Genomic DNA, 13,149 nt, shown 5'->3' on the forward strand with positions numbered 1-13,149 from the left:
AATTCTTCCAGAGTAGGACAGTATCTTCTTTGTAACCTCTTGACTCACCATTCATAATATCAGTGACTTTCTGCTAGAATTACAAGTATCATACTCATGCTGGCATTGAGAGGTCATGTTCTAACTTGCCCTCAAGCCCAGCTGATACTATCTTGTAACCGGGTGTGTTCATAATAGCAGTTGGGATGATTTTTATCACACCTACCTCCAGGAAAAGCTTTGTCTGCATTTGATGTCTCTTCTTTGGGATTCAGTGGAATGAGCAAGATTAGACCTACATCCCACTCCTCTGTGGAGCTGCATGTTGGAGCTCTAGCAGGTAGCAGTGCAATATATTGTAACTTGAAAAACACTTCATCTGTGCTTCACTAAAGTTCAAAAGAGAAAAGTAAAGACTTGCATTTATATTGCACCTTTCACGACCTCGAGATGTCCTAAAGCACGTTACAACCAATTAAGTACTTTTGAAGTATGGTCATTTTTTGAATTTAGGAAAGGAGCAAACAATTTACAGATAGAAAGCTCTCACAAGCAGCATTTAGTGATGTAAGATAAATATTGGCCAGGACATTGGGGAGAACTCCCTTGCTGTTCTTCAAATAGTGCCACAGGATATCTTATATCCACCTGAGATGGGGCTGGATTTAATCTGAAAGACTTGCACCTCCAACTGTGCAGCACTCCATCAGTACAGTACTGGAGTGTCAGCCTGAATTATGTGCTCAAGTGGAGTAGGATTTACATGTATGTTTTAACTTAATGTTTTATTTTGTTGGCAGGCATTTATAAGAGTGCGAGACCTCCGCTATCTGGAGCTTATTAGCAACATTGAGGTAAGGACATTATTTTGTAAACCATTTAATTGTCTTATCATTATTGAGATGTTATACTGTACGTACTTAGCATCAGTAAAACATATCATAGTTGCCCATATCATAGTTGAAACTGATGGTGCTTTCACACTGCAACTTTAGCATGAACAGCTTCCCACCAACTCTAAAGTTGTGCTGTAAATCCAAAGTCATGGTCCTCCAGACTCAGGAGGGGAATGGCACAATACTTCTCGCAGGATGTAGTCTCGCATAATTTCCATTAGAGACTGTATGGAATGTAAATGCAATGTGGTGTCAAGTCAGCTATAAAGAGTCCGTGGGGTACTGTGTACTAGCTGGCACTTTTTACAGTCACCTGCTGTATATTTTCTATGTTTTACAGTGCAGATGCAGCCACCTGATACTTACATATAGACTAATCGGGAATTCACAAATTGCACTGCAGTTGGTGCTTGTCGCATTTTCAGATTTCTAATTATGTTGCTAAAGAGGAACTTTGATGTAACGCATGTTAAATTCATAGGGCAGCAGGTCTAGGCAATGTAGGTTCAGATTCAGATCGAGTAATTGGGGATTTGATATCCAGGGGGACAGACAGGCAGTTCTACTGCCATCACTGTGAGACCCATATGACATGTTCCTTCCCTGATGCCTGGATAAGTTATATCATGGAGAGGATGCAGAACACTTTGCAGGGGGAAGGGGAAAAGCCAGAAGTCATAGTCCATAGAAAGGAAGAGTGCCCTGCTTTCAGTGTTTAAGGAGCTAGGGCGCAAGTTAAAAAGCAGAACCTCAAAGGTTACTCCCAGTGTCACATGCTAGTGAGAGGAGAAATAGAAGGATGTGGCAGGATAATTCATGTCTAGAGACATCCTGCAGAAGGGAGAGCTTCATATTCATAAGAACATATAAATAGGAGCAGGAGGAGGCCATTTAGCTCCTCGAGCCTGCTCCACCATTCAGTGAGATCATGGCTGATCTTCTACTTCAACGCCATTTTCCTGCACTATTCCCATATTCCTAGATGTTTTTAATATGTAGAAAACTATTGATTTCTGTCTTGAACATACTCAACAACTGAGCCTTCACAGCTCTCTGGACAGAGAATTCTAAAGATTCACCACCCTCTGAGTGAAGAAATTCCACCTCATCTCAGTCCTAAATGACCTGCCACTTATTCTGAGACTGTGTCCCCGGTTCTAAACATCCCCAGGCAAGAGAAACATCCTTCCCGTATCTACCCTGTCGAGCCCTGCAAAAATTTTCTACGTTTAAATGAGATCACCTCTCATCCTTCTAAACTCCAGAGAATAAAGACCCAGTCTATTTAATCTTTCCCCACAGGAAAATCCCTCCATCTCAGGAATTAGTTTGGTGAACTTTCATTGCACTCCCTCTGTGGCAAATATATCTTTCCTTAAGTAAGGAGACCAAAACTGCACACAATACTCCAGATGTGTGTGTCCATAATCTCTGAAGCCCGAGGGGCATGTTAGTGGGGTGGTGAAAAAGGCATATGGGACACTTGCCTTTATCAATCAAGACATAGATTACAAAAGTAGGGAGGTCATGTTGGAGTTGTATAGAACCTTGGTGTGGCCACAGCTGGAGTCGTGTGTGCAGTTCTGGTTGGCGCATTATAGGAAGGATGTGATTGCACTGGAGAGGGTGCAGAGGAGATTCTCCAGAATGTTGCCTGGGATGAAACATTTAAGTTGTGAAGGGAGATTGGATAGACTTGGGTTGTTTTCATTGGAGCAGAGAAGACTGAGGGGTGACCTGATTGAGGTGTACAAGATTATGAGGGGCATGGACAGGGTGGATAGGGAGCAGCTGTTCCCCTTAGTTGAAGGGTCAGTCACAAGGGGACATAAGTTCAAGTTGAGGGGCAGGAGGATTAGGGGGGATGTGAGGAAAAACTTTTTTTCCCAGAGGGTGGTGACGGTCTGGAATGCACTGCCTGGGAGGGTGGTGGAGGCGGATTGCCTCACGTCCTTTAAAAAGTACCTGGATGAGCACTTGACACGTCATAACATTCAAGGCTATGGGCTAAGTGCTGGTAAATGTGGTTAGGTAGGTAGGTCAGGCGTTTCTCACGTGTCGGTGCAGACTCGATAGGCCGAAGGGCCTCTTCTGCACTGTGATGCTGTGATTCAAAATTGGCTGAATGACAGGAAACAGAGAGTAGTGGTGAACAATTGTTCTTCAGACTGGAGGTCCCTAGAATCAAGGTTATGACCCCCAATCTTCCTGATATATATTAATGACCTAGATCTTAGTATATGGGGCACAATTTAAACATTTGTGAATATTACAAAACTTGGAAATATTGTGACTCATGAGGAGGTTAGTGTAGAACTTCAAAAGGACATAGGTTGGTGGAATGGGTGGACAAGTGACATGCAATTTAGTGCAGAGAAATGTAGAGTGATTCATTTTGGTGAGAAAAACACAGAGAGACAGTATTGAATTGAGGGTTAAATTCTAAATGAGATACAGGAGCAGAAGGACCTCGATGTATATGTGCATAAATCATTGAAGGTGGCAGGGCAGGTTGAGAACTTGGTTAATAAAGCGTGCAGCATCCTAGGCTTTATCAATAGGGGCATAGAGGAGGCTGGACGGGCCAACAAGTGGGAGGGAATTGGGAGGGCTGCCATGTGGGTGGGTGTTTTGGGAGGGCTGGTGAGCAAGAGGGGATCAGGAGGGCCAGAGAGTGGGAAGGTTGGCGAGCAGGAGTGGGTCGGGAGGGCCAGCGAGCAGGAGAGGATTGGGAAGTCTGGCGAGTGGGAGGGCCAGTGAGTGGAGGGGCAGGGAGGACTGGCGAGTGAGAGAGTGTTGGGAGTGCAAGTGAGCAGAAGGGGTTCGGAAGGACCAGCAAGCGGGAGGGGGTCGGGAGGGTAACTGGTAATGAGTGAAGGAGGTTGGGATAAAAGTGCGAGCAAATTAGCGGGAAGAGTTTAAAGAATATACGGAGCATGCACAGTTACAGTGCGGTTACTGGTGTATGTACAGGATCCACGCTAAAGAGAAAATGGCAGTCGCATTATTCTGGTAAGTTCTATAATTGACATACCAAGCTGAAACAAAAAATGCTATTAGCATGCGCTTTAAATGGGGATATCTGTACAGGGATGACTTTTCTCTCAGTATTTTGAAGTTTTCATTCCCGTCTTTGATTTTTCATGGGCTATTCAGGATCTTTCAAGGGTGAATTCGCCTGCCCCCATACCTTGTCTGTTTTGAGCCCTAAGTCAAACGACATTGCCCACCGATGTGGGGAAATATAGTATGTTCATTATTTTGTATTGTACTATAACGTCTATAGTCTGGAAACACCATGTGTCTGGAAATTTTTTGAGCATTCCCACTGACTTGCCACTCAACTGTCTGGGTGCTGCTATAAATTGGGAAATCATCGGCTCACCTCACACAGTGATTGTGTAGCGCGGGAATGCAGAGTGAGGTAACAAAGCCACTTGATTTCTCTCTCTAAGCTGTCTCTATCTCATTCTCTCTCTGCCAGTTTCTTTCTCTGTCTGTTTCTCCATCTCTCTCTCTCCCCCTCTCTTCCTTCCCTCCCCTGCCCCCTTTACTTTTGTAGCAGAGCTTTTGAGCAGACTCAAGTGTTCTCAGGATATGGTTTGGTTTTTGTAAAACCTTTGCCATTGCACCTAAGAAAATTACAGCAAAATATAAGCATGTTACACTTACAATATTGGAAAAGGTGCAATCATAAAGAAACTAGGTCAGGGTGTTTCAGTGAAAAATTTGTGTGAGGCGTCTGGTGCGGGTGTGTCAACAAGTTGTGACATTTGGAAGCAGTGTGAAAACATGGATGATACAGTATTTAGATAAGTAAAACAATTTTTATAACATTGTTTTGCTGTTTTATGTTTCAGGTAAATATTTACATCTGAAGTGGCTTCTCGTTCACATGCTTGTGATTAAGCATGCTCACATCGTTCTATAATGCAGAAAATTCTGAAATCCAGAAATGACTTGGTCCCAGGCATTCTGGAATGGGGAGGTTCTGGTGTAAAGTTGCTCTGATTGAGCTAAATAAGAGTTGCCTTAATTGTTGTTCTTTTACATGCATCTACTGTGGAGTAAAACAGCTTATTGACTGGTATTTGGCCTCATTTTAAAAGTTTGAAGGAGTATGAGTGATGATGTTAAAAAGTCATAAATTCTAGCTCTGTGGGGATGCATTTTCACACTTCTGAATTATCTTACATGTTGGCATTGGCCAGTGAGAGCGAACTCTGGAAAATGTGAAGGGCTTGAGTTCTGCTTACAGGAATGATTGCTGCCACTGAACCTTAGAGGATATTATATCTACCATAATTTATACGGATCTCGACTGTTCCCTTTAATACATAATTAGCTCAGCTGTAAGCTATTTGTGTTTTAAGTTATTACAAGTGGGATTTTTTTCCTCTACAGGAGCGTAAAAAACATGGTGAGAGTGACAATGAGCTGTTTCTAGCAGACGTGCATGCCTACCAGGCCAAGTTCCACGAGGCAGCTAAGCTCTACAAGAAGACAGGAAATAATAGTCGAGCCTTAAATATGTATACTGACCTATGCATGTTTGATTATGCCAAGGTACTGTCCTACTAATAACATGCAGGAAGGTTCTTAAACCTCATTTTTAAATTGGTTCAATTACAATTTTAAATTTTAACTTCCATCAGCATGTATATAAAGGAGCTAGAGCAGCTTTTCTCCCTAATTTGCACTTCTTTGTATTTGCCTGTATTTTCTTGGTTTTATTTGCTCTCATTAGGATCTCTTTCGCACTTCAGACATTTTTAAATAAGAGAAACAAAAAAGCAATCAGCTTACTTTCCAATAAAAAACCCAGTGTAAAATGACTTAGAGGAGTAATTTGATTTTAATGTTCTGTACCTGTTACACATTCTGGCTTTGCACAGACAGCTTGGGTGCCTGGGAGTTGGAGAGGGACAAGGTGGAGTTAGACATGACATGCAGTAATAAAAATCACTAATTTTGGAACACAAGAGTGCAGTGCGTTAGAGCAGTGTGAGGCTGGCACATTCCCTGGATCTGATGAGGTCCTGATTTCTGTTGAGCAGAGCTGAGGCCTGGTCATTCCTAACAGGAAGGGAAAGGAAACAAGAGAAAATTGTCACCAGACCAATTTTGCATGTTTTATTTTCACTTAAAAACATCATTGTTGGAGGACAGCAAACTTGGGTTCAGTGGCTTCATGATTCTGGGACTGCACTAGCCACTAAGAGGTCTTAAATTCAAATCCCATTTTTAGCAAGTTGTGAAATTTAATTCAGTAACATTGGACTGTCACCAAAAAAAACCCATGAAAGCTTCAGGTCTGTTGTAAACCCTACTTGTTTAATGATATCCTTCAGGGAAGAGAGTTGATGCCCTATCTGCTCTGGTCTACATAACCATTCACACACCATATTTGAATCATAATGATCTCAGGGCAATTAAAGTAGGGCAATTAATATGACCTTGCCAATGTCATCAACACCCCAAAACAAATTTAAAAAGGAAAAGGATGATCAGATTAAGAAACTTATTAAAGGAAGCCTGATTATTTTAAACAAAAACCCCTTAGCCTAGATGGGGTTAATGAAATACTATACATAAATCAATATCTATATTTGTTTGACCTTACTCTTGATATTTACCAGAGGAAATGGTAATGATTCATTTTATCACAACTTCCTCAGGATTTCCTTGCCTCAGGCGATCCCAAGGACACTAAGATGTTGATTACTAAACAAGCAGACTGGGCCAGGAACATCAATGAACCAAAAGCAGCAGCAGAAATGTATCTCTCTGCGGGGGAACATCTAAAAGCGATTGAGATCATCGGGGACCATGGTTGGGTTGATATGTAAGTCTGCGACATGGAATGAAATAGTCATTTGTAAACCTGGAAGAGAAAAGAAAGATATTATTGCATCCCCCCTATATTCCTGGCCTTCAAGTGCAATTATATAAAATTGTTGATCTTGGAGCATCCACGACATGTTTACAAACTTTACGCACTGTTGTCATGTCATAATGTTTTTGTCAGTGTTTACCAGCTTAAATTGCTACGTCAGCATTTTCCATTCCATTTTCCTATGACCTCTGTCATTTTGTTGCACTTCTGGCCATTTAGCAGTACTGTATAACAGAACACAAAAATTAGGAAGAGTAGACCATTTGGCCTCTCACGCCTGCTCTGCCATTTGATAAGATCGTGACTGATCTGATTGTGGCCTCAATTCCGCTCTCCTGCCTGCTCCCCACAATCCTTGATTCCCTTGTTGATCAAAAACCTATTTAGCTCAGCCTTGAATATATTTAATGACCCAGCCTCCACTGCTGTCTAGGAAAAATAATTCCACACACTAACGACACTCAGAGAAAACAAATTCTCCTCATCTCAGTCTTAAGTGGGAAACTGTGTCCTCTAGTTCTGGACTTCCCCACAAGGGGAAACATCTCAGCATTCATCATGTCAGGTCCCCTCAGGATCTGATATGTTTCAATAAGATCACCTCTCATGCTTCTAAAGTCCAATGTGTATAAGCTCAATCTTTCCTTCTGAGATAATCCCTTCATCCCAGGAGCCAGTTGAGTGAACTTTCTCTAAACTGCTTCCAAAGCAGTTACATCCTATCTATACCAAAACTGTACATAGTACAGATGTGGTCTCACTAGGGACCTGTACAGCTGCAGTAACACTCCCCTACTTTTATACTCGATTCCCCTTACAATAAACGCCAACATTCCATTTGCCTTCTTAATCACTTGCTGTACCTGCATACTAACTTTTTGTGATTCATTTCACCTAGATCCCTCTGTGCAGTAGAGTTCTGCAGTCTCTATTCATGTAAATAATATGCTGCTGTTCTATTCTTCCTGCCAAAGTGGACTTTGCAAGCAATCTAACTCTTAAATTTTGGGTGTTTTCTCTAATTTTTAAATTTCTAAAATTAGTTTTCAGATCTTTCCTTCAACAAAGTAGGGTGGTTGGGTCTCTATTACCATATTGCAGGTCACTCCTTATCATTGGCCCAGGCTTATCGACTTCGGCCTGCCAAATCCATTTTTCCCTTGTGGAACAATTACTTTGCTGATAAAATAGCTGGCTTCGGGGCCTTGGGCTACGTGTCCTCTCACATCACAGTCTGTAACCTAGATCTCTCCAAGCTTGTTAGTATCTAGGAATTCCTGATCTAACACCATGTTGGAGGACCATCAGAACTGCAGATGTTCCAGGTGAACCCACATCATGAGTTCTCAGGGTAACTTGGCATGAGCAGTAAATGCTGTTTCACCAGAGTGACCCTGAGAACAAATAGAAAACATATATATACCACATTATCCTTGTCCATTCTCTGTTACTTTTTAAAAGAAAGAAAGGTTTGCATTTATATAGTGCCTTCTATAACTATATGATATTTCAAACTGCTTTACAGCCAACAAAATACTTTGGAAATGTAGTCACTGTTGGAAATGTGGCAACTAATTCACACACAGCAAACTCCCACAAACAGCAATATGACAATGAGCAGATAATCTGCTTTTGTGATGTTGATTGAGAGAGAAATATTGACCAGGTCACTGGGGATATCTCCCCTGCTCTTCGACAAAATAATGCCATGGAATGTTTTATGAAAGATGGCACCTCTGACAGTGTAGCATTCCCTCAGTAATGCACTAGAATGTCAGCCTTGAACTTTGTGCTCAAGCCCAGCTACTTAAACCTACAAACTTCAGGTTCTGAAACGAGACTACTAACTACTGAACCATGGTTATATTTTTGGATTCCAGATATATTTCTATTGTATCTTGAGCAAAGATACCATTATTTTTGCAGCCACCCAAGTTAAGCTGATTTGTCTATAATTCTGTGAACTTGATTTATCTGCCCTCATGGGGGAATCTAGAACTGGGGGCAGATAAGGGGTCTCCCATTTAAAATGGAGACGAAGAGGAATTTCTTCTCTGAGGGTGGTTAATCTTTGGAAGTCTCTTCTCCAAAGAGCAGCGGAGGGTGGGTCACTGAATGTATTTATTAAGATCAATTTTTGATTTACAAAGGAGTCAAGGGTTATGGGAGGCAGGTAGGCAAGTAGAGTTGGAACCACAAACAGACTGCCCATGACCTTATTGAATGATGGAGCAGGCTGGAAAGGCTGAATGGCCTACTCCTTCTCCTTTGTAGTTTGCTCCCTTTTTTGAATTAGATCAGCAGATCTCTGGCCTTATTCTGTTTTCTAATGAATACAGTATGTAATAGTGCCTATTCCCTAACTTCTTATAATATGCACACATTCAGAATATTCTGAGCAAGGGTTTTATCCTCTTATTAATGGTATTTTTATATTCCTTGATAATTTAAGTTTGTAGTATCTCTTTGCTTTTCAAGTTCCTTTATTGACTTCTTCCTTAACTTCTTTGTATTCCAGTTATTGACCATGTACTCAGTATGTGCCTTTTTCTTCAGTTTCAATTTTACCTTTGTCTTCTTAATCACTCACTGGTTCTTTTTAGCAAAGTATACATCTCCTGAAATCTGTTGATTTTATATATTTTCCATCGTTGTCCTGTTTAACTGCAATTTTTTTTTGTTTTCCTTCCCTCATTTCATTCTCGTTCTCAAAATTAGCTTTTTTCCAGTCTATTTCTTTGATCTTTGTCTTGTATATGTCTTTCTAAGTCTTTTGTCATTGATCTTATTCATTGGTGGTGTACTATTATTCTGTGAATTTCATTCGTCCCTGCTGTTCCATTAAGTAACTGATATGTTGCTGTTCTGCTGCCACATTAATCCACTAAATGCCCGCACTCCATTAATTTATTTGTTGATGTGCCAATTATATTACTTCCTGGCTGCCCATGTATCCATTTCATGTTTTGGTTCTTGCTCCTGTACAAATTTGTTACTAATTAGGACACACTGCTGTTTTAGTTTATTAATTTATTGAGGGTAAGTCTATAAATCTTTAATTCACTGGTGCCTTCTGTTCCACTAATATATTAATTCACTGGTATCTTCTGTTCCAGTAATGTCTTAATTCACTGGTGCCTTCTGTTCCACTAATGTATTTATTCACTGGTGCCTTCTGTTCCACTAGTGTATTTATTCACTGGTGTCTTCTGTTCCAGCATTGTCTTAATTCACTGGTGCCTTTTGTTCCACTAACGCACTTATTCACTGGAGCCTTCTGTTCTAGTAATGTATTATGCATGAAATCGGATGGACCGCTCGGCATTGACCTGAGCACCGGAAATGACAAAAGCACACCCTGGCAAATCGACCTGCAAAGTCCCCCTTGCTAACAGCTGAGGACATGTACCAAAATTGGGAGAGCTGTCCCACAGAGAATCAAACAACTTGACATTGTCGCACTCACTGAATCACACCTCACAGCCAATGCCCCAGAATTCTCCATCCCATTCCCATCAGAGGTGGCAGCAAAGTGGTACATAGGAAGCAGTGGATTTGGGAATCCTCAACATTGACTCCAGATCCCATGAAGTCGAATGGCATCAAGTCACGCATGGGCCAAGATTTTCCAATCCTGTCCACAGTCAATGGACCTTTGGCTGATCTGTCAAAATTTCTGTCCTGCCCGCAGCAATTTCTGCTGCGGATGGGACTGGAAAGTCCCAGTCATGGTCAAGGAACCTCCTGCTGGTAACCACCTACTGCCATCAGCTGATAAATCAGTGCCTCTCCATGTTGAACACCACTTGAAAGAAGCACTGAGAGTAGCAAGGGTGTTCTAGGTAGGGCACTTCAATGTCCATCACCAAGAGTGACTGCTGACCGAGTCTTGAAGGAGATAGCTCCTTGACTGAGCCTGCGGCAGGTGGTGAGAGAACCAACAAGGAAAAGCCTACATAAGACCGTCTTCACCAGTCTACCAGTTGCAGATGCATTTGTCCGTGACAGTATTGGAAGGAGTGACTACCGCACATTCCTTGTGGAGACAAAGCCTGTCTTCACACTGCAGAAACCCTCCATTGTGTTGTGTGGCACTATCACAGTGCTAAATGGGATAGATTCAGAACAGATTAAGCAGCTCAAAATTGGGCATCCATAAGACACTGTGGGCCATCAGCAGCAGTAGAATTGTATTCAACCACAATCTGTAACCTCATGGCTTGGCATATCCCCCACTCCACCATTACCAGCAAGCCAGGCGATCCTCCCTGGTTCAATAAAGAGTACAGGAGGACATACCAGGAGCAGTATCAGACATACCTAAAAATGAGGTCGCAACTGGGTGAATCCAAAACAGGACTGCATGCATGTTAAAGAGCAGAAGCAGCATGCCTGTAGAGCTAAATGAACCCACAACCAATGGACCAGATCTATACTCTGCAGCCCTGCCATATCTAGTGGTGAATGGTGGTGGACAACTCACTGGAGGTGGAGGCTCCACAAATATCCCCAAAGATGGGGGACGCCAGCACAGCAGTGCAAAAGATAAGGCTGAAGCATTTGCTACAATCTTTAGCCAGAAGTGCCGAGTGGCTGATCCATCTCGGCCTTCTCTGGAAGTCCCCAGCATCACAGATGCCAGTCTTCAGCCAATTTGATTCACTCCACATGAAGTCGAGAAATGGCTGAAGGCACTGGATACTGCAAAGGCTATGGGCCCTGACAGCATTCCAACAATATTACTGAAGACTTGTGCTCCAGAACTAGCCGTGTCCCTAGCCAAGCTGTTCTAGTACAGCTACAACACTGGCATCTACCCAGTAATGTGGAAAATTGCCTAGGTATGTCTAGTCCACAAAAAGCAGGACAAACCCAATCCAACCAGTTATCACCAGCCAGTCTACTCTCAACATCACCAAAGTGATGGAAGGTATTGTTGACAGTATTATCAAACAGCTCTTATTCATCAATAACCTCAGTGTGGGTTAAGACCTCATTACAACCATGGTGAAAACATTTACAGAAGAGCTGAATTCAAAAGCTAAGGTGACGGTCCATGACATCAAGGCATCATTTGATCAAGTGTGGCATCAAGGACCCTTGGCAAAACTCTAGTCGGTCGGAATCAAGGGAAAACTCTCCACTGGTTGGAGTCATACCTAACACAAAGGAAGATGGTTGTGGTTGTTGGAGGTCATTCGTCTTAGTCCCAGGACATCACTGCAGGAATTCCTCAGGGTAGTGTCCTAGGTCCAACCATCTTCAGCTGCTTCAACAGTGACCTTCCCACCATCATAAGATCAGAAGTGGAGATGTTCACTGATGATTACACAATGCTCGGTACAACTCGTCAAGCACTGAAGTATTCATGCAGCAAGGCCTGGACAATATCTAGGCCTGGACTGACAAGTGGTAAGTAACATTCATGCCACACAAATGCCAGACAATGACCATCTCCAACAAGAGAGAATCTAACCATCTCCCCTTGATGTTCAAAGCATTACCATCGCTGAATCTCCTGCTACCAACATCCTGGGAATTACTATTGACCAGAAACTGAACTCGACTAGCCATATAACTACTGTAACTATAAGACGAGGTCAGAGGCTGGGAATTCTGCAACACACCTCACCTCCTGACTTCCCAAAGCCTGTCCACCATCTACAAGACACAAGTCAGTTGTGTGATGGAATACTCTCCACTTGCTTGGATGAGTGCAGCTCCAACGCTCAAGAAGCTCAACTGCATCCAGGACAAAGCAACCTGTTTGATCAGCACCCATCCATCACCTTAAACATTTGTTCCCTCTATCACTGATGCACAGTAGCAGCAGTGTGTACCATCCACAAGATGTACTTTCAGCAACTCACCAAGGCTCCTTCAACAGCGCCTTCCAAGCTCACGACTTCCACCACCTAGAAGGACAAGGACAGCATATGCATGAGAGCACCACCACCTTCAAGTTCTCTTCCAAGTCACAATTCTTTTTGCCATTCCTTTACCATTGCTGCGTCAAAATCCTGGAACTTAACCTCCCTCCCCCAACAACTCTGTGTGTGTACCTACAGCACATGGTGCCTTCTGCTCCACTAATGCCTTAATCTACTGGCACTTCTACTCCATTACTGTATTAGTTCACTGGTGCCTTCTGCTTCAGTTACCCTTTAATTCACTGGTGCCTTCTACTCCACTAATCTGTTAATTTACTGGTGCCTTCTACTCCAGAAACACTTTAATTTATTGTTGCCTACTCAGTTGTGTTGCAGAGTTCATTGGTGTCCTTTTGTAGTTGTGAGTGAGTTATGATGCGTGTGGTTTCTTCTTTGAATATTTGTTCATGGGATTTGGGTGTCACTGATTAGGCCAGCATTTATTGCC

General features: G+C 42.4%; 1 protein-coding gene across 2 annotated transcripts in view; it reads left to right on the plus strand.

Moving 5' to 3' along the window:
* The window catches only part of ift122 (intraflagellar transport 122 homolog (Chlamydomonas)), a 171,980-nt gene that overhangs the window by 89,954 nt on the left and 68,877 nt on the right, over positions 1–13,149 (plus strand). For both annotated transcript variants that reach the window (XM_041191120.1, XM_041191121.1), the window contains exons 16-18: positions 780–833; positions 5,280–5,441; positions 6,554–6,720. In XM_041191120.1, the coding sequence (XP_041047054.1) occupies positions 780–833; positions 5,280–5,441; positions 6,554–6,720 (383 nt within the window). The remainder of the gene's footprint in view (positions 1–779; positions 834–5,279; positions 5,442–6,553; positions 6,721–13,149) is intronic.

The sequence above is a fragment of the Carcharodon carcharias genome, chromosome 7 (genome assembly GCF_017639515.1).
Source record: "Carcharodon carcharias isolate sCarCar2 chromosome 7, sCarCar2.pri, whole genome shotgun sequence".
Lineage (NCBI taxonomy): Eukaryota > Metazoa > Chordata > Chondrichthyes > Lamniformes > Lamnidae > Carcharodon > Carcharodon carcharias.